The sequence below is a fragment of the Callithrix jacchus genome, chromosome 7, assembly GCF_049354715.1.
Source record: "Callithrix jacchus isolate 240 chromosome 7, calJac240_pri, whole genome shotgun sequence".
Taxonomy (NCBI): Eukaryota; Metazoa; Chordata; class Mammalia; order Primates; family Cebidae; genus Callithrix; species Callithrix jacchus.
In genome coordinates this window covers 50,673,458-50,699,080 of record NC_133508.1, presented here as the reverse complement: position 1 = coordinate 50,699,080, position 25,623 = coordinate 50,673,458, and the positions used below count along the sequence as shown (strand labels likewise).

General features: G+C 50.5%; 1 protein-coding gene and 3 pseudogenes across 1 annotated transcript; 2 read left to right on the top strand and 2 right to left on the bottom strand.

Moving 5' to 3' along the window:
* The first annotated feature begins 3,579 nt into the window (after positions 1 to 3,579).
* LOC128932581 (PRAME family member 8-like) lies at positions 3,580 to 6,190 on the top strand (annotated as a pseudogene).
* A 4,033-nt stretch (positions 6,191 to 10,223) lies between these two features.
* LOC118143214 (tubulin beta-8 chain pseudogene) lies at positions 10,224 to 12,402 on the bottom strand (annotated as a pseudogene).
* Positions 12,403 to 15,278: 2,876 nt separating this feature from the next.
* LOC100412733 (tubulin beta-8 chain pseudogene) lies at positions 15,279 to 16,482 on the top strand (annotated as a pseudogene).
* Positions 16,483 to 23,254: 6,772 nt separating this feature from the next.
* On the bottom strand, positions 23,255 to 25,623 carry PRAMEF12 (PRAME family member 12). The gene is given in 7 exon segments (XM_035307788.3): positions 23,255 to 23,385; positions 23,388 to 23,590; positions 23,592 to 23,807; positions 24,736 to 24,844; positions 24,847 to 24,897; positions 24,900 to 25,058; positions 25,061 to 25,623. Coding segments are annotated over 7 exon segments (1,092 nt in total). The 5' UTR covers positions 25,284 to 25,623.

The window sequence follows — 25,623 nt, the reverse complement described above, 5'->3', positions numbered from 1 at the left end:
GTCTCAAAAAAAAGAAGAGGACTTTATCGGGGTGGAAGAATTGGAGGGTTCCCTGCCACTGAAGATTATCTATCCATTCTAAGAGAGAATTAAGGGTGGCAGCCTGAGGACAAAACCATGAAATATCAGGTGTAATTACATGGAGGAAAAGTGTAGCTGGCAACTTACACAAAAGCAGGGCGTGTGAAAGGCAACGAGTACAGTGCGTTTGAGCACAGTTAGAAAATCATCGAAACAGAGACTTTCTGAGGTGTGGTTTGAGCAGCAGGAGCGACTGCATTAACAGCGGTATTGGGAAAAGATGTCTAATGAAAGTAAAGGCATGTTAGTTTTATATAAGGTTATTCTTCCACTTCGGGGAAACGTGTGAGTTTAAGAGAAGTGGGGGAGAGAACTTCGACTTCCAGGAGGAGGCAGAGGAGTCAGGCTGATTGTCTGACAGACACAGCTTTATCCTGGAATGATGGACCCACTGGGGAGGGTCTTGTACACAGACAACAGTTGTAGTGCTATAGACGACCAGGAAGGGTCCTGTCCATTGAGGCTGCTTTTAACTAGTACTGACTTTCTGACTAGGGTGTTTTCATATGGCCGGGTATCTGGAACGGGTAGCAGCCTGGCAGATTTCATGTCTGGCCTGTTGGAGGACTGGAAGATAGTTACCAAGAGGCTGCTGTCTGGAATAAGGTTAGGTCCAAGCAGAAAGGTGCAGCCATAAAGGAGTTCAAAGGGGCTATACCCTGTGGGTTCTTTAGGGGTGGTTCGAATCCTGAGTCCTTTGTAGTGGACCACTTCAGCCTTGGCTGGGAGGAGAATGGCCTTAAAGAAGGCCTTTACTAAGGGGACATTGATAATTGAAGACCTCTGTGTGACGAGAAAACCTCTTTCTGTCCATATGGTAGCATGGTGGTGTAGGAGGTGGAAGGTGTATTCAGCGTCAGTATAAACATGTCCTTTGGCAAGAGTGAGAGCACGGGTTAGGGCGATTATCTTAGCTTGCTGAGAAGTGGTGGGGAGGGGAGTGTGGCACCCTCAGTAAGAGATGAATGGGATCCCACAGCATATCCAGCTTTGACTGGTGCTGACCAACTGGGCTTGGAGGAACTGCCATCGAGAAACCATGTGTGGTCTGGGCTTAGAACAGGAAAAAGACCAATATGGGGAAATGGGAAGGATGCTCTCTGGATTAGGGAGACACAGTCATGGGGTTCAGGGTTTGTGCTGGGTGTGAAGTGAGAGGCTGGGTTGAAGTCAGGATCCAGAGCAGTGGTTAGTGTGGGGGTTTCAGTGAATAGTGGCTAGAGGTGGAGGAAGTGAGGGACAGAACGTATGTGTGTAAGATGTGAAGGAGAAACTGAAATTTGGAGGTTGTGAGAGCTGTAGAGGGTAAGTGGGGCATTGCCTGTGATTTTGACGGTTGCTGAGAGTATCAGGGTGGCAGATGCTGCCGCGTGCAGGCATGAGGGGCCAGCCTAGGACTGTGAGGGAAGTTGTTTGGATAAAAAGTCTACAGGGCGTGGGCTTGGCTCCTGCATAAGACTTTCAGTGGCACAACCTTATATTTCTACTGTGTAGAGAGAGAAGGATTGAGAGGACTTGGGGAGCTGAGAGGACTCTGGGCCAGACCATTCTCCCTCATTCCCTCCCTGTTCCACGAGGCTGTGATGTGTGAGGAGACGGAAATGCATAATTTTCAAAGAGCTTCCCTTTCCCTGGCCTCAGGCCAAGGCCGCTTCCCTCCGACCTGTCCCTTGTCTTTGCATTCAGGATGGACGCTCTCAACCTGCACTCCTCACTGGCCTGACTCTGTGCCCCTGGGGAAAGGTGGGCCAGCCACTGGAACCTCATGCAGACCAGGCCACGCAGACGGCCTTGGGAAATCACAGTGTCACATTCAGGCCCCAGTGCCCCCAGGGTCTCAGACACTAGTCCCTACCTTTCAGGAACACAGCTCTGTGACAGCCAGAGAAGCTGGCCCCCTGCCTGCTGCCATCTCCCTCCTCCTCCCTTATTCCACTCCCCATCAGCTCCTCTGGGCCACTCCCTGCTGGGCTGTGTTCTTGCCCTGAGTTCCTCTGACTCTGTCCAGCCTGCAGCCAGTGTCAGGAACTCCCCCCACGCCCAGGGTGCTACAAGCACCTCCCTCAGCATCAACTGTCTGCTCTGAGGGTGACCCTGTCCTCAGATTTTATTGGAGGAAAAAAAGGGGCAGCCCCTCCTGGCATGACAAAAAGTGACCCGACTAGGTCAGAAAACTGACTGCATTCCAGGTGCAGCCTTCTCAGCTCTCAGGCTGGGCCCGGGGAGCCTGGAAAGAAATGGCCCGTGCCCCAGAACCTCTGCCAGGCAAGGTCAGCCCGCAGCAGTCCCGGGTGCCTGTTTAGGTCCAGAGTAGCCGCTGAGGAGCTACCTGCTCTGTGCCTTGCTACGTTCTCCAAAATAGCTCGGTAGAATTTGGGGAGAATTCCTTAATCACTGCTGATTACAGGAAAAGGGTCTCCAAGCATCTGGGCTGTATTCCAAGATCCAGGAGAGATGGGCTGACGTTCCTGGGCTGCAGAGACAGTGGGCTGCCTGGCCCTTTCCAGGCTCCCCTGGCCCAGGCTTACAGCTGACAAGGCCACACCTGGGGAAAGAAACAGAGGTTCAGAAATATTCTACAGACTCTGGAGACCCTGAGCAAGGGCATGGAGAAAACTTTGAGATCCCAGTGGGGATTCCATGAGTGGAGAAGGGGTCAGGTCATCCCTTGAGATGAGCTGTGAAGGCTGCCCTGACCTGGGCAGCAGACAAGCACCTTGAGAAGAACATGGTAGAAAGGTCCCCCAAGTGCAGGATTCTCGCTGGGGTCCTGGGGGTGGTGCAAGACTCCCTGAATTGGGCAGGAAAGGGAAGCCTGTCCATGAGATCTTTCCAACATTTAGGTTGTTGAACCGTTTGGGGGATGCTCTGAGCCCCTCACCTGAGGGATCTGCCAATCATCTGCCACCTAAACATGGGCAGGTTCCTCTCCCTGGCCAAGTCTCAGGGTCACCAGGTTTAAAATATGGAAAATAGCAACATGCCTTAGATTCTCCATGAGGGAGAGCTGAGATCCTGGATGAATGGTACCAGCCCCCTGCTGTGCCTCCTGGATGCCCAATCAGCAGAGATGCCCACGACCATCCTTGGTGCTGAGCTGACCCTCAGCCTCAGGTTCACAAAGCAAGGGCCTACAATGTAGAAGCCCCACTGAGCACGTTTCAGTTTAACTCGATTGCACACATAGTAGGGCATCAAGAGTGAGGTCAGAAATGTGGAGAAGGAACATTTACAGAAACATTCCAAGATAGAGAACATCGTTCAAACTACCCCAGTTTTGGTGGCCAGTGGCATCTCAGAGCCGTTTGGGTTTCACATGGGATGGGAGAGAAAGGCCTGGAGGACTTTCTGGAGGTGGGGAGGTACTCGCTACTCTGGGAAAGGGCTGCCCACCATGCAGGGTCCACTGAGGAAACAGGAGCTTCTCCTCTAGTGGCACTGAAAGGTACAGGCAATGGGACCAGGCAAAATCCAAAGGGAAAAGAGGATGGACAAAATCAGAGAGAGGGAAGAGTGGCAGGGAGGGGAGATGCTGATGTCCGGGACGTGAATAAAAGCTCAGGCCCTTGCCTTAATTTGGAGCCTCTCTTTTACTCACAGGCCGTGGAAACTTCAAGGGCTGAAATGGCGGATGTGGATGAGAACTTCCGGGGCATATGGTCTGGAACCCCTGCACCCTTCCCAGAGGCCCTGAGTAAGACGCAAACAGCAGAGAACTGTCCAGAAACAGGCAGGCAGCAGCCCTCGGTGGTGTTGGTAGACCTTTGCCTCACGAACGGGACGCTGGATGAATGCCTCACCCACCTTTTAGAGTGGGGTAAGCAGAGAAAAGGCTTACTCCATGTGTGCCGCGGGAGCTGCAGCTTTTTGGAATGCCCGTTCCCAGTGTCACAGAGGTCCTGAACTTAGTGGAGGTTGACTGTATCCAGGAGGCAGACGTGTGCTGCCCTTCGAAACTGTCCATTCTTGTAAAGTTTGCCCCTTACCTGGGCCAGAGGAGGAATCTCCGCAGACTGTTCTCGTCAGCCCTCATGTATCTGCCTGCATTCCTCCAGATGAAATGAGGTAGTTACTGCCCGATTCACCTCTCAGTTCCTCAAGCTGCACTACTTCCAGCATCTGCCTCTGTACTCTGTCTCTTTCCTCAAAGGCCATCTCGACCAGCTGCTCAGATGAGGGAGGAGGATGAGCTTTCTCTGCAGACCACAGCAGAGCCTTTCTTTGTTCCAGTAAACACCAGAGGGCATCGACTGCGACCCAGCCTATGGGAGGTGACAGTGAAGGGGACACCAAAATGTCCATGCATTGTCCTGTTTGCAGCTCTGTCCTGAAATGGGGATCACACAGCCATTCCAATAAAGGCAGAGGGATCACCTGGGCTAGATGCCATCGGGAAGGTGCCATTCAATGAAGCTAGCATGGAGGGTTCAGATCTATGAGGGTGCATTTGTAAATTTTTCCCAAGGATGTGTGTCTAGGTTAAGATGGTGGGAAGTAGAAAGGTGAAGAGGGCGCTAAAGAACAGAATGCCCATCACACTCCTATATTTTAACACACAACCTCTGTCCTCACCTGCTCAGTGAACAGACAACGTCCTGTCTCTCTCTCTCCTGTCAGTAGAGTGTTTTGAGCTTCAGGTCAGATCATTAATGTATGGGAAACGCATGATGTTGGAACGGAGGGTGAGGGAGCAGGAGTGAAGAATGGTAAAAGTGAAAGATGGTTTGCAGATGGCACAGGTATGTCAGGGACCCCTGCGGCCTGGTCACCACAGCTCATGTTGCAGGATCCTGCCTGGGTTTGTCCTTTATGCCTGTGTCTCCATTGGGTTTCTGTGGCCCAGAGATGTGGTCTTCTGCCTGACAGATGAGGAAAGGGAGTCTTAGAGTTCATGGACTTGACCCAGTCACCTGAGTGATGGTGAAGGAGTGAGCCTCAGTTGGGACTGCCCTGAATGAGCAGCGTCTCCATTCCCAAACCTGGGTGCTGACTATCAGATGAGCAGAGTTCACCTCATGAACTCTCGGGTTGGAAACGGGGTCATCTTTAACCCTGAGGTCATCCCCATTACCTCCTCTAACTCCTCCTTGTTCTCTCCCAGGTGACTCCAGGCCCCCTTGGAGATGGTCGGAATGACCGACTGCCTGCTGTCAGAGTCAAACTTGAAGCATCTCTCTTGGTGCCCAAGCATCCGTCAACAAAAGGAGCTGGACCTGAGGGGCATCACACTGACCCATTTCAGCTCTGAGCCCCTTGCAGTTCTGCTAGACCAAGTTGCAGCTACTCTGCAGACCCTGGACTTAGACGACTGTGGGATAACTCAGCGTCATCCCGCTTGCCCTGAGCCGCTGCTCCCAGCTTAGTGCCTTCAGCTTCTGTGGGAACCTCATCTCCATGGCCGCCCTGGAGAACCTGCTACGACACCACATCATCGGGCTAAGAAAGCTAAGCCTGGAGCTGTATCCTGCCCCTCTGGAGAGTTATGACACCCAGGGTGCTCTCTGCTGGGGGAGATTTGCTCAACTGGGGCTGAACTGATGAAGACACTGAGGGACTTAAGGTAGCCCAAGATCACTGTGTTCAGCACCGTCCCCTGCCCTCCCTGTGGTGTCAGGACCTCCAATGACCTGGAACCCAGTCACTGCCTCTGTTGAATGCCCCCCCATCAGGGTGGATAGATTTCAAGCTTTCTTCTGGCGATTTGGGAACTGAAACTCAGGCCATAAGTGCATGGTAAAGGGAGCACAGACCCGTCATTCCAGATGCCTGCTCAGTGTGAATGGGAAAGGGAAAGGGATGCTGCAGGGATGGGGCTAGGGAAAAAGTTGACTTGGAGTCGATGGGATCTTTAGAGAGCTGTGTCCCAGAGAATCAGAAATGGGAAACTGAATTGCTAGAGTGAGACTCAGTAGGATAGACACATGACAGAGTTACCCCTGCACAGATGCTTGTAAAGAAACAGTCAGAAATCAAAAGAAACTGAGTGGAAACTGTCTGGTGTCCTCCATGATTCCTTTACCGGGCTTAACAATTTAAATCTAAAAAGCTCCAGTTACTGATGGCAGAAAGAAGGTACTGATTTGTTTGTGACTCATGAGGCTCAGCTCCCAGAAATCAAGGCATCAAAATGGAATTTGATCACTTGGATCAAATTTGATAATTTGGATTTTTTTTTTAAAGGTCTCCATTTTGTGTTGGAGATCATACTAGATGGCTGTTTTCTTCCATGAGCTGAGGATTCTCTCGCCTGAATTCCTCTTCAGCCATCTCATTGTAATTTTCTATTACTGGGTTTCCCTGGGGTCTCTGCTAGTGATTCAGGTGGTCCTTTTCTCTTCTTTTCTTTATAAAGATGGGGTTTCACCATGTTGGTCAGGCTGATCTTGAACTGCCGACCTCAGGTGATCCACCCGCCTTGGCCTCCAAAGCGCTTGGGTTACAGGCCTGAGCCACCACGCCCAGCCTCTGGTGGTCCTTTTCATAATGACAGGCACTATGTTAGGACCTGAACTGCTGGCACGTATCCCTGCAGCTGAGTATGTGGTAGCAATTTGTATGCCTTTGGCAGGCTGTGCTTCAGCCTACGGCTTAGCTACTCTTTTCCATCTTCCACCACTGCAAGAGGCCTGTATGATTGGAAATAGGTAGAATGTGCGGCTCTGCACAGCCATTCCAAAACTGGCCTTTCCGCCACAGTTCCTCGGAAGCACGTACGTTTCCCTTGCTCTCTGTTCTTTTCCAGTCTGGAGAAGCAGGGATTTTTGTTTTCATCTATCAAATCTATGGAAGTGAAATGTTGCACAAGCAAGCTCCTCTAGATGAAGAAGATACATACATTTCTTATAAAAAACTAAAAAGAGGAAGGGCAGACACTTCCTATGGCACAGTGAAAGCAGACCATGTAATGATGATGGAAACCGCTCAGACTTCTCTCTAAATGTGGAGATACACAGGAGCTTCTGTCTTGCTGAAATATTGCTTCGTATGTATGGCCCGTGGTAGTGCAGCTGGTCAACATAAAGGATAAGAACTGGTTCACACTGTCACACATGTAACAATTCTCATCTTTTCATTTTAAGGTTCGTTGGTGTATTCACCAAGCGTTGTCACAAATGACAAATCAATGCTGTAATATAATTTGCACCTGGGATGGCTAACATGCAGCCTCAACTAGTTAAATGTGCTTTTTACTTTTTACCATCACCAGTTTTTACGACTGTTGCAAATACAGAAACTATCAGAAAACAGGGTCTCGGAAATGTAGAATTTTGGCACTCTGTTCATGAGTAAAAAAGAGCTATGTTTGTAAAGCATGACTGAGTTTAATGTAGTTCTAAAAACAAAACTGTGTGCTTGCTCGACTTAAAATTCCTGACAACGTTGAACTTTGACTTGTATTCAGAAAAATTCCAAAACAGGTCAGTTACATAAGGAAGTACAGTATTTGTTAAGCCAGTATCAGAGAAAAGTTACATTAATGTTTGATTGCTGGATCTGGTATCTACTCATTAGTAATGAATACACATCTTTCTAGTGGACGAGCCATGTTCTTTTCCATGGGCCTTCTGCATTTGTGCAAACACACCCGAAATCAACTGATCTTCTGGAGGAATGATTTGGTTGGGAAATTTTCCGCTCTGAAGCAGAGCAAAACGGTACCTTCTGGTCACCACTGGGGCTGGGAAAGGGAGGCCTCCAGGGGAGAAAACAACCTAGATGAAGATGCCCTGGGTGGTTCTGCACGCCCTCGCAAAGACGGCTCAGTGGGTAGCCTCTCAGAGCAGCTCTGAGATCAACTGTCGTCTGAGTTAATGGGTAATGACCCAGAACAGTTCGCAAAACTTGGCACTTTCGCTCACCAGCCAGAGACACCCGGCCTCGGCTTCCCGCGGCGCAGGCGCCTGGAACAATCAGGGCACCTGGAGGAGCCAACTCAGCTGAGAGCGGTGATGTGTTTCTCTCCTTGAAATCCTCCTCACCTCGGGGCGCCTTGGTTCCCCTACAAATCAATCAGCCCTTTCAGGCAAAGAAGACCCTCTTTCCAGATCATCTAAGGGTCATTGTGCCAACATCCGGGTGTGGAGAGTTTCTGCAGGGAGAAGGACGCCGAGGGCTCCCTACTCGCCGAGCCGGTGACTGGAAGGGCGTGGAGTGGCGTGGGGGCGTGGAGACCCCTCCCCGCCTCTGCTCCGACGCCCCGGCCAGTCGCCTATTTAGGGAGCGGCGGCGGCCGAGAGCAGGGTGCCCATGGCGTGCTTGGTGGATGAGGTGTACTCCCTGCTCGCACCCGTACCCCAACCTGGCGGCCACCAAGGGCAGGGGCGCGGCGGGGACTACCTTCCCGCAGCCTCTTCCTTCTTCCCCCTCTCGGCGGGCGCGGCCTCGTCCTTCCTGGGCTGCGGGCAGCTGGCGGCCGCCAAGGGCTTCCACAGCTCCCCGCGGGCGCAGTTCGTGGCCCTCCTGGGCAGGTGGGGCCGACAGCTCCACGTGGCGGTGCAGGGAGCCAGCGCATCCACGCCGGTGCAGAGCTCTGGGGGCGGTCACGCTGCAGCTCACGACCCGCGACCCCGAGGCCCCGGCGGGGAAGGCACAACCGGGAGCGGCTCTTCCTCCAGTGCGGGCCCGTCGGGGTCCAGAGCCCGGCAGCCCCCAGAGTAGCCCCCGCGCACAGTCGCCCTGTACTCGCCCGTGGCCTCGCACCGCGTCACTGTCTTCCTGAATGGTCCCGGGGCCGCGGCGGGGGAGCTAGAGGACGGGGCGTCGGACGGAGAGCCGGGCCGCAGCCCGCTCGGCTTCCAGGCCCAGAGGAGGGGGAGGCGTCGGCGAGGAAGATGCACTGACTGCCGCAGTCCGAGGACGACGGCCGCGAGGCCCAGGCTGAGGCCTGTGGAGCTGGGCGGGCAGGAGGTCGATGGTCCGGGGCTGCCGCTGCGGGAGGTTGAGGAGGGCGAGGCAGCTTCGGGGTGCGCGCTGAGGAGCTCCGGACAGTCTCCGCAGGCGGGGAGGATCCCAGACGGCGGCGCTGGTTGGGAGGCGGCCGCCGCGGGAGAAAGGCCGTCGCCAAGGAGCCCGGAGCTGGGCGAGGAGCGACTGGGCTTCCAGGTAAGGCCTGGGGAGGCCAGAGCGCGGGGGAGCCCGGGGGTGCAGGTGTCTTCCTGGGGCCTGGCCCTGTGACTGCTCCGGGCTCTCCGAGGTGCGGCGCTTCCTTAAGCGAGGGCCATTTCCGTGTCTCCCAAACAGCCAGTGACCCCAGCGCAGGCACCTGGAATGGCAGGACACCTGGAGGAGCCAACTCAGCTGAGGGCGGTGATGTGTTTCTCTCCTCGAAATCCTCCTCCCGTCGGGGAGCCTTGGTTCACCGACAGCACAGTCTAGGGGTGACTTTCTCGCAGGGGCTGCTCCACAGGCTGGCCAGGGCGACGGCCTTGGGACATTCTTATAACCCACGTGTTTGCGCTGTGAACCTCGGGCAGAGGACCGGCAGGCCAGTCCCGTCAGCGCGGTTGGATGATCTATGAGTAGGCACAGCTGAGCTTCGAAGGAGCATTGCCCGCTGCATCCTCCATTCCCAGAGACCCCTCTCTCCCACTTCCCCACTACATGTGGCAAAAACCCCTGGACTGCTGGGATCTCTGTCGGCTCTTCTGCCTTTTCCTTTACAAGCTCCCAGGCCACTGGAAAGCTGAGGCTCCTGAAATGCACCCTCTTAGGAATTTGCTTGGCTTTTAAAAACTATCCCCACTCAGGAAATCCAATACTTCGAGAGCATTTGGGCTGCTCAGTGTTGCTGCCTGGAACAGGCTGAGGCTTTAAAGGGCTGGGGCACCAGAGGGCAGTCGTGACCCAGCGGAAGTGGAAAGGCACAAAAGGTGTTGAGAAACCCGAGGGACTCCTTCGTGGTCTCTTCCACTTTTTTCCCCCCCATAGCTGTAAACCCTTCTGAGATATGCTCGAAGAGCTTCCTGGATCTTCGATGGCCGTGTTGTTTCCGATAAAGGCTGTTGGCTATTTTTCCCCCTAGGGTGTGATGTCGCAGGTGGCTGTTTTTACATTGTGTGGGTGCCAGTCACAAAGTAGCGGTGGTTCTTGTTCTGGATATTGAACATTTGTCAGATATTTGCTCATCCACCTCTCATGGACTGTGACCTCTGAAAATGGCATTAGCTATCGGCCATGAGGGGTGGGGGGGTGGTCAGAAGCAGCCATTATACTCTTCAGGTCAAACATCTGCTGGGTGAACTCAGCCACGGTCAGGACCCAGTACCGCTGGCTGCCCTGGCTGGTCAGTGGGGCAAAGCCAGGCATGAAGTGCAGCCTGGGAAATGGGACCATGTTCACAGCCAGCTTCTGCAGGTTGGCATTCAGCTGGCCCGGGAAGTGCACCTACGTGGTGACCCCACTCATGGTAGACACCAGGTGATTCAGCTCATTGTAGTTGACTGTGGGCAGTTTTAAGGTTCTGGAGCAGATGTTATAGAGAGCTTCAGGATCCATGCAGAAGGTCTCATCTGCAGTTTCTATGAGCTGGTGGACTGAAAGGGTGTCTGACACCTTGGCTGAGGGCAGGACGCTGAATGTGTTTATAATCCTGTCTGGATACTCCTCCTGGATCTTGCTGATGGGACTGGGTTTGGGATAAGTAACCTTCTCCCCACCCAGGAGGTGGGTCAGCTGGAAACCCTGCAGGTAGTCACAGCTGTCAGCCTCCTTCACAACTTCCATCACTGACTCCAACAGCGCTGTGCCTTCTGTGTAGTGGATTTTTTTGCTTTTAGAGAATGCTTTATTAGGTAAAACCATATACTATAAAAATGCCTTAAAATGCAACAGGAGGAGATGTGAAGACACAAAGAACAAGAACATAGTGACACATGGCTATCAGAACACACACAAGAATCCACACTGCTTCCCCGCTTTACCCAAAAAAGGAAGGTTCTAGGCCCCCTCCTCCTCGGCACTTTACTACTTTCTCTCTGGGCATCTGTTGCCTCCTTACTCTTCTCTGTGCCTGTTTACTGGGTCAATACACATGAGACACACGCACAGGGCCTGGACCATTCTAAGTGGAAAGTGAGTGTCAGCCACTGAAGTTAAGCCCCGTCTTCTCAGGGGCCCCCAGTTCTGTCCAGATGCTGAGACCCTGTTTGCTCCTAATGGGTGGGCCCAGTATCCTCAGATCCTGGCCATTACCTGTGCTGGGAAAGCATGAGGCATGGCTTCTGCCCCGGAAGCGGAGGTCCACACGGCATAAGCAGGACCCTCAGGGCATCACCAACCCATGCCTGTCCTCATGGTGGGTAGTGGCCCTTGCTGAATTAAAGTAGTTGTGGGAAATAAAGACATCCAAATTCCCTTTCAGCAAAATGTTTACATTATGTAGGCATAGAATACCTGTAATATCGATCAAAGACCTTTTCTGGCTGGGTTTGGTGGCTCACGCCTATAGTCACAGCACTTTGGGAGGCCAAAGGTGGGCGGATCACGAGGGCAGGATTTTGAGACCAGCCTGGCCAACATGGTGAAACCCTGTCTCTAATATAAAAATTAGCTGGGCATGGTGGTGTGCACCTTTAGTGCCAGCTACTCAGGAGGCTAAGTCAGGAGAATTGGTTTAACCTGGGAGGTGGAGGTTGCAGTGAGCTGAGGTCGTGCCACTGCACTCCAGCCTGGGTGACAGAGCCAAACTCCATATCAAATGAAAAACAAAAACCCTTTTCTTAGCACTCCCCCCTTTCTCCCTGCCAAGGAAGACTAGTGCATCATGTTTGGGATCACACATCGTCAGAGGGAAGTTAAGGATCAAGTGCCTGTGTGTAATTGGTGACCTTTTCTTTGCTGAAGGACCCTACACAAAGGGCACGTAATAGTAGAACCCGGCTGAGGACCTGGGGTGCTGTGGTTGGGTACAAAACAGGCAGGAGGCTCAGTTTCCCTGTAAAGTGTAGGTGATGATGCCCACCACCCTATGAGGCCCTTGTAGGACCCAATGAGATGGTGCACAATCAAGACTTGGAATGGAGCCTGGCTTACAGCTCAATACGTGCATCTTGTTACTTTCTTTCCCTCCTAATAGAAGACCCAGCATTCTTCGCCCTTCAATCTCACCTTCTATTCTGCAGGAACCCAGGGCAGGCGATGAGACTCAGCTTCCACATGCCGCCACCACTTCATCGTGATTCCCCCAAACAGCAGAGCCTCAGCAGCCTGCAGAGGGAGGGGTGGGCAGTGCAGGAGCCAGTTCATCTCCAGGGACCAGGAGAAAAATTTCCAACTCATGAGACTCATGTGCCATCTGCTGGTAGTTCAGACCACATGGTGTAAATTTATTGATGTAAACGGGATGATATTGAATGGTGTCTCCAAAAATTTGCTGTTAGGTAATGTTTATGCAGAATATTCATTTGTGATTTATATATAACATTTTAAGATACAAATTGAAATTTTATACAGGGAATTTAGTATTTTAGAGTATGCAGTGCAGTATTTTTAAAATGCTTAATGTGGTTTGGAATCTCAAATGACACCTTCAAAACTCATGTTAAAGATCAGTAAGAATAGTTCTTATTTAAAAATATTTAAATTTATAAAATTTTGGAGCTGGAAGTAGTGCAATATTTTTAGGGAAACATGATTCATATTCTTAGAGAACTTATAAGGTCACAGTGAAGTTGAGCAGAAAGTAGATCGTTCCCACATACTTCATGACCCCACACTAGCACAGACTCCCCAAGATCAACACCCCACACCAGCTGGTACATTTGTTCTAATGCATGAGTCACATGAACCATCCTTATCAGCCAATGTTCATTATTGACATTAAGGGTTCAGTGTTGGTGTTGTATATTCTCTGAGCTCTGGTGAATTGATAATGACATGTATTCACCCTTATAGCATCATGCAGAGTAGTTCCAGTGCCCTAAAAAATCATCTGTTCTCTTTCTGTCCATCTCACTGTACCCTGACTCCCGGCAACCCTTGGGCTTTCTACTGTGTCCATAGATTTGCCTCTTCCAGAATGTCTACAGGAGGTGGCCTTTTCATGCTGACTTCTTTCACTTAGTTATGTGGATTTAAGTGTCCTCTGTGTCTTCTAGGGCTTAAAAATATTACATTGTCAGAATGTGCCACAGTTTATTCATCCATTTATCTGCTGAACATGTTGGTCTCTATTAAGTTCTGGCCGTTATGAATGTCGTGATTAAAAAATTCCAGGTTTCACCAGGCACGGTGGCTCACGCCAGTAATCCCAGCACTTTGGGAGGCCGAGGCAGGTGGATCACAAGGTCACGAGATCGAGACCATCCTGGTCAACATGGTGAAACCCCGTCTCTACTAAAAATACAAAAAATTAGCTGGGCATGTTGGCATGTGCCTGTAATCCCAGATACTCAGGAGGCTGAGGCAGGAGAATTGCCTGAACCCAGGAGGCGGAGGTTGCGGTGAGCCGAGATTGCGCCATTGCACTCCAGCCTGGGTAACAAGAGCGAAACTGTCTCAAAAAAAAAAAAAAAAAAAAAAAAAAAATTCCAGGTTTAGGTTTTCTCATTTGGGTAAATGGCAGGGAGTGTGATCGCTGGACCATGTGCCCAGGTTGTGTTCAATAATGACTTTTTTGCTTGACAATCTCATGTGGTAGACAGAGATTGCTTCTTCAAGGGTAGGGACTGTGTCTCTGTCACCCTGTGGTCCCACAGCAGATCATGGAGCCTGGCAGGTGGCTGTAAATCCTTATTGACCACATAGTGCTTAGAAATCTGTACTATCGGATTATAGCCACTAAAATGCAAATGTCGGGAAGTCAACCTGAGCTGCTACCAATATAAACACATTGAATATGGAGGAAATGGGTCACTACCTGTGTCATGGCAGTGCCATCATCACAACAATGAACTTCATCTGTATTTTTAGATTGCCCCCCACATAATCCAGGACACAGTCTTTAAACATAGAGTCACCAGGTTTCCTGAGGGTCACTGGCCTGAGTCTGTCCCCTTAGAACTAAGGTTCCTCATAACTGTACTTACCTATCACAGATGTCCCTGTAAGTGCTACTAGAGGGTGAGCAGCTTCACCAAACCTGATGAACCAGTGGAATCTGACCTGAATGCCTCCTTGTTCTGCAGGGGCCCCCAGAGAAATCTGTTGGGTTCAGATGGAGGAAACTAGAAGACTCCTCAAACCCAGGACCAACAAAGAGATTCCCTCCAAGGTCCCAATTAGGGAGTCAGGACAGGGACTGGGAAGGGAAAGCCCCTTGTGTCCCTGAACTTGGAACTGACAGAGAAGGTCCCCTCCAGGGCCTGTGTGGAGACAACCAGCTGGGAAGAATAAAGTCTCTGAGATCCTCAACCCAAGAGCTGGACATCTGAATTCAGGAAGACGTGCCTGAGGTCTTTCCCTGGCGCCACCTAGAAGAGTTCACGGGGTTCTTGCCAGTGCAGAATCTGCTGGTTCAGGAGGCGTCAGGAAAAAATCAGAGGTCTCCTTGGAATCCCACTTCTAACACCAGTGATATCCACAAAAAATCATGGGGTCTATAGATTTAGAAAAAGGGGAGTGTAATGTCTTCTAAAGGTTTACAACCTGCATGCTGGGAAATGGGCCCCCAGTCAGGACACGAGGCAAGCACTTGGAGGGAGGGAAGGGGACCCAGGAATCTCTGCTGAGCATGTTGGCCAAGTGGGCATATTCAGCAGGTGATTGGAGCAGCTATGCAAATACACAGGGTGCAGGATACATGCATGTTACATACCTCCCATGTTCACTTACGGAAAGATAAAGAGAATTCTCAACAGAATATAGCTTTTTCCCCGGTAGACAACTGGGCAGTTCTAATGCAAGACATGGCAAGTAAGTATTTGGGATTAAACATCTTTTGATTTCTTATCTGTCATGTGATGCTATGCCAGAGTCAGCCTGGAAAACAAGCCACTTAATATAGTGTTAAAGAAAACCTCTCTGAGGGGACTTTGTGGTTTGTAGGAAGTGACTCCCCAGGCCACGTAGATAGGAGTTAGGGACCTTTATGTCCCAATTTCACCTTTTGATGTAGAGAACCTAATTATAATGCATTTAGATGTAAAGCCTCCACCACAAAGTGAACACGAGAGGGATGGTTCATGTGACTCATGCATTAGAACAAATGTACCAGCTGGTGTGGGGTGTTGATCTTGGGGAGTCTGTGCTAGTGTGGGGTCATGAAGTATGTGGGAACGATCTACTTTCTGCTCAACTTCACTGTGACCTTATAAGTTCTCTAAGAATATGAATCATGTTTCCCTAAAAATGTTGCACTACTTCCTTCCAGCTCCAAAATTTTATAAATTTAAATATTTTTAAATAAGAACTATTCTTACTGATCTTTAACATGAGTTTTGAAGGTGTCATTTGAGATTCCAAACCACATTAAGCATTTTAAAAATATTGCACTGCATACTCTAAAATACTAAATTCCTTGTATTTCAATTTGTATCCTAAAATGTTATATATAAATCACAAATGAATACTCTGCATAAACATTTACCTAACAGCAGATTTTTGGAGACACCATTCAATATCCCATTTACATCAATAAATTTACACCATGTGGTCTGAACTACCAGCAGATGGCACATGAGTCTCATGGTTTGGAAAGTTTTCTCCTTGTCCCTGGAGATGAACTGACTCCTACACTGCCCACCCCTCCCTCTGCAGGCTGCTGAGGCTCTGTTGTTTGGGGAAATCATGATGAAGTGGAAACCCTGCAGGGTTTCCAGCTGACCCACCTCCTGGGTAGGGAGAAGGTTACTTATCCCAAACCCAGTCCCATCAGTAAGATCCGGGAGGAGTATCCAAACAGGATTATAAACACATTCAGCATCCTGCCCTCAGCCAAGGTGTCAGACACCCTTTCAGTCCACCAGCTCATAGAAACTGCAGATGAGACCTTCTGCATGGATCCTGAAGCTCTCTATAACATCTGCTCCAGAACCTTAAAACTGCCCACAGTCAACTACAATGAGCTGAATCACCTGGTGTCTACCATGAGTGGGGTCACCACGTAGGTGCACTTCCCGGGCCAGCTGAATGCCAACCTGCAGAAGCTGGCTGTGAACATGGTCCCATTTCCCAGGCTGCACTTCATGCCTGGCTTTGCCCCACTGACCAGCCAGGGCAGCCAGCGGTACTGGGTCCTGACCGTGGCTGAGTTCACCCAGCAGATGTTTGACCTGAAGAGTATAATGGCTGCTTCTGACCACCCCCCCACCCCTCATGGCCGATAGCTAATGCCATTTTCAGAGGTCACAGTCCATGAGAGGTGGATGAGCAAATATCTGACAAATGTTCAATATCCAGAACAAGAACCGCCGCTACTTTGTGACTGGCACCCACACAACAGCCACCTGCGACATCAAACCCTAGGGGGAAAAATAGCCAACAGCCTTTATCGGAAACAACACAGCCATCGAAGATCCAGGAAGCTCTTCGAACATATCTCAGAAGGGTTTACAGCTATGGGGGGAAAAAAAGTGGAAGAGACCACGAAGGAGTCCCTCGGGCTTCTCGTCACCTTTTGTGCCTTTCCACTTCCGCTGGGTCACGACTGCCCTCTGGTGCCCCAGCCCTTTAAAGCCTCAGCCTGTTCCAGGCAGCAACACTGAGCAGCCCAAATGCTCTCGAAGTATTGGATTTCCTGAGTGGGGGTGGTTTTTAAAAGCCAAGCACATTCCTAAGAGGGTGCATTTCAGGAGCCTCAGCTTTCCAGTGGCCTGGGAGCTTGTAAAGGAAAAGACAGAAGAGCCGACAGAGATCCCAGCAGTCCAGGGGTTTTTGCCACATGTAGTGGGGAAGTGGGAGAGAGGGGTCTCTGGGAATGGAGGCTGCAGCGGGCAATGCTCCTTGGAAGCTCAGCTGTGCCTACTCATAGATCATCCAACCGCGCTGACAGGACTGGCCTGCCGGTCCTCTGGCCGAGGTTCACAGCGCAAACACGTGGGTTATAAGAATGTCCCAAGGCCATCGCCCTGGCCAGCCTCTGGAGCAGCCCCTGCGAGAAAGTCAGGCCAGCCCTGAGACTGTGCTGTCGGTGAACCAAGGCTCCCCGACGGGAGGAGGATTTCTAGGAGAGAAACACATCACCGCCCTCAGCTGAGTTGGCTCCTCCAGGTGTCCTGCCATTCCAGGTGCCTGCGCTGGGGTCACTGGCTGTTTGGGAGACACGGAAATGGCCCTCGCTTAAGGAAGCGCCGCACCTCGGAGAGCCCGGAGCAGTCACAGGGCCAGGGCCCAGGAAGACACCTGCACCCCCGGGCTCCCCCGCGCTCTGGCCTCCCCAGGCCTTACCTGGAAGCCCAGTCGCTCCTTGCCCAGCTCCGGGCTCCTTGGCGACGGCCTCTCTCCCTCGGCGGCCGCCTCCTGTCCAGGGCCACCGTCTGGGTTCCCCCAACTGTGGAGACTATCCGGGGCTCCTCAGCGCGCACCCCGAAGCCGCCTCGCCATCCTCAGCCTCCCGCAGCGGCAGCCCCGGTACATCGGCCTCCTGCCTCCCGGCTTCCCGGGCCTCAGCCAGGGCCTCGCGGCCGTCGTCCTCGGACTGCGGCAGTCGGTGCACCTTCCTCGCCGACGCCTCCCCCTCCTCTGGGCCTGGAAGCCGCGCGGGCGGCGGCCCCGCTCTCCGTCCGACGACCTGTCCTCTAGCTCCCCCGCCGCGGCCCCGGGACCCTTCAGGAAGACTGTGACGCGGCGCGAGTACAGGGCGACGGTGCGCGGGGAGCGCGGGGGCTGCTCTGGGGGCTGCCACGCTCCGGGCCCCGACCGGCCGGCGCTGGAGGAAGAGCCGCTGCCGGTTGTGCCTTCCGCGCCGGGGCCTCGGGGTCGCGGGTCGTGCGCTGCAGCGTGACCGCCCCCAGAGCTCTGCACCGGCGTGGATGCGCGGGCTCCCTGCACCGCCACGTGGAGCTGTCGGCCCCACCTGCCCAGGAGGGCCACGAACTGCGCCCGCGGGGAGCTGTGGAAGTCCTTGGCGGCCGCCAGCTGCCCGCAGCCCAAGAAGGACGAGGCCGCGCCCGCCGAGAGGGGAAAGAAGGAAGAGGCTGCGGGAAGGTAGTCCCCGCCGCGCCCCTGCCCTTGATGGCCGCCAGGTTGGGGTACGGGTGCGAGCAGGGAGTACACCTCGTCAACCAAGCACGCCATGGGCACTCTGCTCTCAGCCGCCGCCGCTCCCTAAATAGGCGACTGGCCGGGGCGTCGGAGCAGAGACGGGGAGGGGTCTCCACGCCCCCACCCGACTCCACGCCCTTCCAGCCACCGGCTCGGCGAGGAGGGGGCCCTCGGCGTCCTTCTCCCTGCAGAAACTCTCCACACCCGGATGTTGGCACAATGACCCTTAGATGATCTGGAAAGAGGGTCTTCTTTGCCTGAAAGGGCTGATTGATTTGTAGGGGAACCAAGGCGCCCCGAGGTGAGGAGGATTTCAAGGAGAGAAACACATCACCGCTCTCAGCTGAGTTGGCTCCTCCAGGTGCCCTGATTGTTCCAGGCGCCTGCGCCGCGGGAAGCCGAGGCCGGGTGTCTCTGGCTGGTGAGCGAAAGTGCCAAGTTTTGGGAACTGTTCTGGGTCATTACCCATTAACTCAGACGACAGTTGATCTCAGAGCTGCTCTGAGAGGCTACCCATTGAGCCGTCTTTGCGAGGGCGTGCAGAACCACCCAGGGCATCTTCATCTAGGTTGTTTTCTCCCCTGGAGGCCTCCCTTTCCCAGCCCCAGTGGTGACCAGAAGGTACCGTTTTGCTCTGCTCCAGAGCGGAAAATTTCCCAACCAAATCATTCCTCCAGAAGATCAATTGATTTCGGGTGTGTTTGCACAAATGCAGAAGGCCCATCGAAAAGAACATGGCTCCTCCACTAGAAAGATGTGTATTCATTACTAATGAGTAGATACCAGATCCAGCAATCAAACATTAATGTAACTTTTCTCTGATACTGGCTTGACAAATACTGTACTTCCTTATGTAACTGACCTGTTTTGGAATTTTTCTGAATACAAGTCAAAGTTCAACGTTGTCAGGAATTTTAAGTCGAGCAAGCACACAGTTTTGTTTTTACAACAACTACATTAAACTCAGTCATGCTTTACAAACATAGCTCTTTTTTACTCATGAACAGAGTGCCAAAATTCTACATTTCCGAGACCCTGTTTTCTGATAGTTTCTGTATTTGCAACAGTCGTAAAAACTGGTGATGGTAAAAAGTAAAAAGCACATTTAACTAGTTGAGGCTGCATGTTAGCCATCCCAGGTGCAAATTATATTACAGCATTGATTTGTCATTTGTGACAACGCTTGGTGAATACACCAACGAACCTTAAAAAGAAAAGATGAGAATTGTTACATGTGTGACAGTGTGAACCAGTTCTTATCCTTTATGTTGACCAGCTGCACTACCACGGGCCATACTACGAAGCAATATTTCAGCAAGACAGAAGCTCCTGTGTATCTCCACATTTAGAGAGAAGTCTGAGCGGTTTCCATCATCATTACATGGTCTGCTTTCACTGTGCCATAGGAAGTGTCTGCCCTTCCTCTTTTTAGTTTTTTATAAGAAATGTATGTATCTTCTTCATCTAGAGGATCTTGCTTGTGCAACATTTTACTTCCATAGATTTGATAGATCAAAACAAAAATCCCTGCTTCTGCAGACTGGAAAAGAACAGAGAGCAAGGGAAACGTACGTGCTTCCGAGGAACTGTGGCAGAAAGGCCGGTTTTGGAATGGCTGTGCAGAGCCGCACATTCTACCTATTTCCAATCATACAGGCCTCTTGCAGTTGGGTGGAAGATGGAAAAGAGTAGCTAAGCCGTAGGCTGAAGCACAGCCTGCCAAAGGCATCCAAATTGCTACCACATACTCAGCTGCAGGGATACGTGCCAGCAGTTCAGGTCCTAACATAGTGCCTGTCATTATGAAAAGGACCACCAGAGGCTGGGCGTGGTGGCTCAGGCCTGTAACCCACGCACTTTGGAGGCCAAGGCGGGTGGATCACCTGAGGTCGGCAGTTCATGACCAGCCTGACCAACATGGTGAAACCCCATCTTTATAAAGAAAAGAAGAGAAAAGAACCACCTGAATCACTAGCAGAGACCCCAGGGAAACCCAGTAATAGAAAATTACAATGAGATGGTTAAAGAGGAATTCAGGCGAGAGAATCCTCAGCTCATGGAAGAAAACAGCCATCTAGTATGATCTCCAACACAAAATGGAGACCTTTAAAAAAAAAATCCAAATGATCAAATTTGATCCAAGTGATCAAATTCCATTTTGATGCCTTGATTTCCGGGAGCTGAGCCTCATTACTCACAAACAAATCAGTACCTTCTTTCTGCCATCAGTAACTGGAGCTTTTTTTTTTTTAGAGGGAAAAAGAGAAAAAGAAGGGGAAAAATGAAAAAGAGGGAATAAGGAATATTACTTCATTCCTAAAATGGGTTTCAATAATGGCCGATCAATATTTTGAGTGTTTAAAGTGGTTAATGCATATTTTATGTGTTTAAAATGGAGACCTCTATTGTGTTTATTTGTTCTGGCTCTGAGTTCAAGTCCTGGATATCATTATCAATTTTTTGTCTTGTTGAATCTAAATCTCATTATGTGTCTTATGTATCTGGGTGTTAAGATCTCTTATTGTTACATTAATCCTTTTACCCTTGCATCCTTGTAGCTTTGAGATCTATTTTATTAAGTGTGAGAATTGCAACTCCTGCTTTTTATTTATTTATTTTTGCTCTCCATTTAGTTGGTGAGTTTTTTTCCATCCCCTTGTTTTGAGTCTTTGTATATCTTTAGATATATCGTTAGATTTTGTGGATAATGTATATTTTGTGTGTTTAAAATGGCGAGCTCTATTGAGTTTATTTGTTCTGGATCTTAGTTCCAGTCCCGGATATCGTTATCAATTTTCTGTCTCGTTGAATCTAAATCTCATTATGGGTCTTATGTATCTGGGTGTTAAGATCTCTTATTATTACATTAATCCTTTTACCCTTGTATCCTTGTAGCTTTGAAATCTATTTTGTCAAATATGAAAATTGCAACTCCTGCTTTTTATTTATTTTTGCTCTCCATTTGGTTGGTATGTTTTTTTTTTTCCAACCCTTTATTTTGAGTCTATGTATATCTTTGGATATACCATTAGATTTTGTCTGTATCTTTTGATTGGGAGATTTGGTCCATTTAAATTTAGGGTTGCTGCCATTTGATATTAACTGGCTATTTTGTCCTTTCGTTGATGAAAATTCTTCTTTATGTTAATGCTCTTTACTTTTTGGTGTATTTTTAGAAAGGGTCATACTGGTTGTTCCTTTCTGTGTATAATGCTTCTTTTAGAAGTTCTTGTAAAGCAGGCCTGGTGGTAATAAAATCTCTGAGTACTTGCTTGTTCCTAAAAGATTTTATTTTTCCTTCAAATGTAAAGCTTAAATTGGCAGGATATGAAATTCTGGGCTGAAAGTTCTGTTGATTAAGTATATTGAATATTGGCCCCCACTCTCTTCTAGCTTGTAGGGTTTCCATTGAGAGATCTGCTGTAAGCCTAATAGGCTTCCCTTTATGGGTAACTTGATATTTCTCTCTGGCTGCCCTTAATATTTTCTCCTTCGTTTTGATCTTGGTGAATCTAACAATTATGTGCCTTGGGGTTGGTCTTCTTGAGGAATATCTTTGTGGTGTTCTCTGTATTGCCTGGGGTTGAATAGTGTCCTGCTTTGCTAAATTAGGAAAATTTTCCTGGATAATGTCCTGGAAAGTATTTTCCAGCTTGAATTCATTCTCTCCGTCACATTCAGGTACACCAATCAAGCGTATATTAGGTCTTTTCACATAGTCCCATATTTCTTGGAGACTTTGCTCATTCCTTTTTATCCTTTTTTCTCTATTCTTGTCTTGTCATTTTGTTTCATTAAGTTGGTCTTCGACCTCTGATACCCTTTCTTCTGCTTGATCCATTCGGCTGTTTAAGCTTGTACATATTTCACTAAGTTCTCGTGTTGTATTTTTCAACTCCATAAGTTCATTTATATTCCTCTCTATATTGTCTATTCTTTTCAACATTTCATCGAACCTTTTTTCCAAGTTCTTAGTTTCTTTACATTGGGTTAGAACAAGTTCCTTTAACTCCCAGAAGTTTCTTATCATCCACCTTTTAAAGCCAACTTCAGATAATGCAACACAGTCCTTTTCCATCAGGGCTTGTTCGGTTGCTGATGAGTCCTTTTCCATCAGGGCTTGTTCCGTTGCTGATGGGTTCTGATTTTGAGTATACTCGGCCTTCTTAGGCTGTTTTTTTCCCTTCATTGTAGATGAACCGCCTTTCTAATTAGGTTTCTGAGTCGACGTCCGACTTATTGATTCCCAGTGCTGGGATCCTAGCAACCCACTGTGGCGGCCTAAATCGCAGCGATAAGACTGATGGTGCTCTTCTGCCCGGGAATCTCTGGTCTGGCTTCGCTCTTGAGTCCGCAACAAGCGGCTCTGACTTCCTGGAGCTCCAAACTCTGGTCAGTAGGGGAAGCAGTCCCGTTGGCTCTGCATGAAGAGCTGCTGCGCCGAGACGCCAGCAAAACCGCTGCGGCAGCCACAAGAGTCGCGCTGGCGACCCGTGGGGCTCCTCCACTGGGAATCGGCTGATCGGTGAGTGATGAAAATTTGTCTAAAGATGTGGCATCGTCTCGTTCTCTGAGCTTTCACTGGGAGCTACAATCCCGAGGTGTTAGTGGTCGGCCATCTTGGATCACATGTCCAACTGGAGCTTTTTAGGTTTAAATTGTTAAGCCCGGTAAAGCAATCACGGAGGACACCAGATAGTTTCCACTCAGTTTCTTTTGATTTCTGACTGTTTCTTTACAAGCATCTGTGCAGGGGTAACTCTGTCATGTGTCTCTCCTACTGAGTCTCACTCTAGCAATTCGGTTTCCCATTTCCGATTCTCTGGGACACGGGTCTCTAAAGATCCCATCGACTCCAAGTCAACTTTTTCCCTAGCCCCATCTCTGCAGCATCCCTTTCCCTTTCCCATTCACACTGAGCAGGCATCTGGAATGACAGGTCTGTGCTCCCTTTACCATGCACTCATGGCCTGGGTTTCAGTTCCCAAATCACCAGAAGAAAGCTTGAAATCTATCCACCCTGATGGGCAGGCATTCAACAGAGGCAGTGACTGGGCTCCAGGTCATTGGAGGTCCTGACACCACAGGGAGGGCAGGGGACGGTGCTGAACACAGTGATCTTGGGCTACCTTAAGTCCCTCAGTGTCTTCATCAGTTCAGCCCCAGTTGAGCAAATCTCCCCCAGCAGAGAGCACCCTGGGTGTCATAACTCTCCAGAGGGGCAGGATACAGCTCCAGGCTTAGCTTTCTTAGCCCGATGATGTGGTGTCGTAGCAGGTTCTCCAGGGCGGCCATGGAGATGAGGTTCCCACAGAAGCTGAAGGCACTAAGCTGGGAGCAGCGGCTCAGGGCAAGCGGGATGACGCTGAGTTATCCCACAGTCGTCTAAGTCCAGGGTCTGCAGAGTAGCTGCAACTTGGTCTAGCAGAACTGCAAGGGGCTCAGAGCTGAAATGGGTCAGTGTGATGCCCCTCACGTCCAGCTCCTTTTGTTGACGGATGCTTGGGCACCAAGAGAGATGCTTCAAGTTTGACTCTGACAGCAGGCAGTCGGTCATTACGATCATCTCCAAGGGGGCCTGGAGTCACCTGGGAGATCACAGGAGGAGTTAGAGGAGGTAATGGGGGTGACCTCAGGGTTAAAGATGACCCCGTTTCCAACCCAAGAGTTCATGAGGTGAACTCTGCTCATCTGATAGTCAGCACCCAGGTTTGGGAATGGAGATGCTGCTCATTCAGGGCAGTCCCAACTGAGGCTCACTCCTTCATCATCACTCAGGTGACTGGGTCAAGTCCATGAACTCTAAGACTCCCTTTCCTCATCTGTCAGGCAGAAGACCACATCTCTGGGCCACAGAAGCCCAATAGAGACACAGGCATAAAGGACAAACCCAGGCAGGATCCTGCAACATGAGCTGTGGTGACCAGGCCGCAGGGGTCCCTGACATACCTGTGCCATCTGCAAACCATCTTTCACTTTTACCATTCTTCACTCCTGCTCCCTCACCCTCCGTTCCAACATCATGCGTTTCCCATACATTAATGATCTGACCTGAAGCTCAAAACACTCTACTGACAGGAGAGAGAGAGACAGGATGTTGTCTGTTCACTGGGCAGGTGAGGACAGAGCTTGTGTGTTAAAATATAGGAGTGTGATGGGTATTCTGTTCTTTAGTGCCCTCTTCACCTTTCTACTTCCCACCATCTTAACCTAGACACACATCCTTAGGAAAAATTCACAAATGCACCCTCATAGATCTGAACCCTCCATGCTAGCTTCATTGAATGGCACCTTCCCGATGGCATCTAGCCCAGGTGATCCCTCTGCCTTTATTGGAATGGCTGTGTGATCCCCATTTCAGGACAGAGCTGCAAACAGGACAATGCATGGACATTTTGGTGTCCCCTTCACTATCACCTCCCATAGGCTGGGTCGCAGTCGATGCCCTCTGGTGTTTACTGGAACAAAGAAAGGCTCTGCTGTGGTCTGCAGAGAAAGCTCATCCTCCTCCCTCACCTGAGCAGCTGGTCCAGGTGGCCTTTGAGGAAAGAGACAGAGTACAGAGGCAGATGCTGGAAGTAGTGCAGCTTGAGGAACTGAGAGGTGAATCGGGCAGTAACTACCTCATTTCATCTGGAGGAATGCAGGCAGATACATGAGGGCTGACGAGAACAATCTGCGGAGATTCCTCCTCTGGCCCAGGTAAGGGGCAAACTTCACAAGAATGGACAGTTTCGAAGGGCAGCACACGTCTGCCTCCTGGATACAGTCAACCTCCACTAAGTTCAGGACCTCTGTGACACGGGGAACGGGCATTCCAAAAAGCTGCAGCTCCCGCGGCACACATGGAGTAAGCCTTTTCTCTGCTTACCCCACTCTAAAAGGTGGGTGAGGCATTCATCCAGCGTCCCGTTCGTGAGGCAAAGGTCTACCAACACCACCAAGGGCCGCTGCCTGCCTGTTTCTGGACAGTTCTCTGCTGTTTGCGTCTTACTCAGGGCCTCTGGGAAGGGTGCAGGGGTTCCAGACCATATGCCCCGGAAGTTCTCATCCACATCCGCCATTTCAGCCCTTGAAGTTTCCACGGCCTGTGAGTAAAAGAGAGGCTCCAAATTAAGGCAAGGCAAGGGCCTGAGCTTTTATTCATGTCCCGGACATCAGCAGCTCCCCTCCCTGCCACTCTTCCCTCTCTCTGATTTTGTCCATCCCCTTTTCCCTTTGGATTTTGCCTGGTCCCATTGCCTGTACCTTTCAGTGCCACTAGAGGAGAAGCTCCTGTTTCCTCAGTGGACCCTGCATGGTGGGCAGCCCTTTCCCAGAGTAGCGAGTACCTCCCCACCTCCAGAAAGTCCTCCAGGCCTTTCTCTCCCATCCCATGTGAAACCCAAACGGCTCTGAGATGCC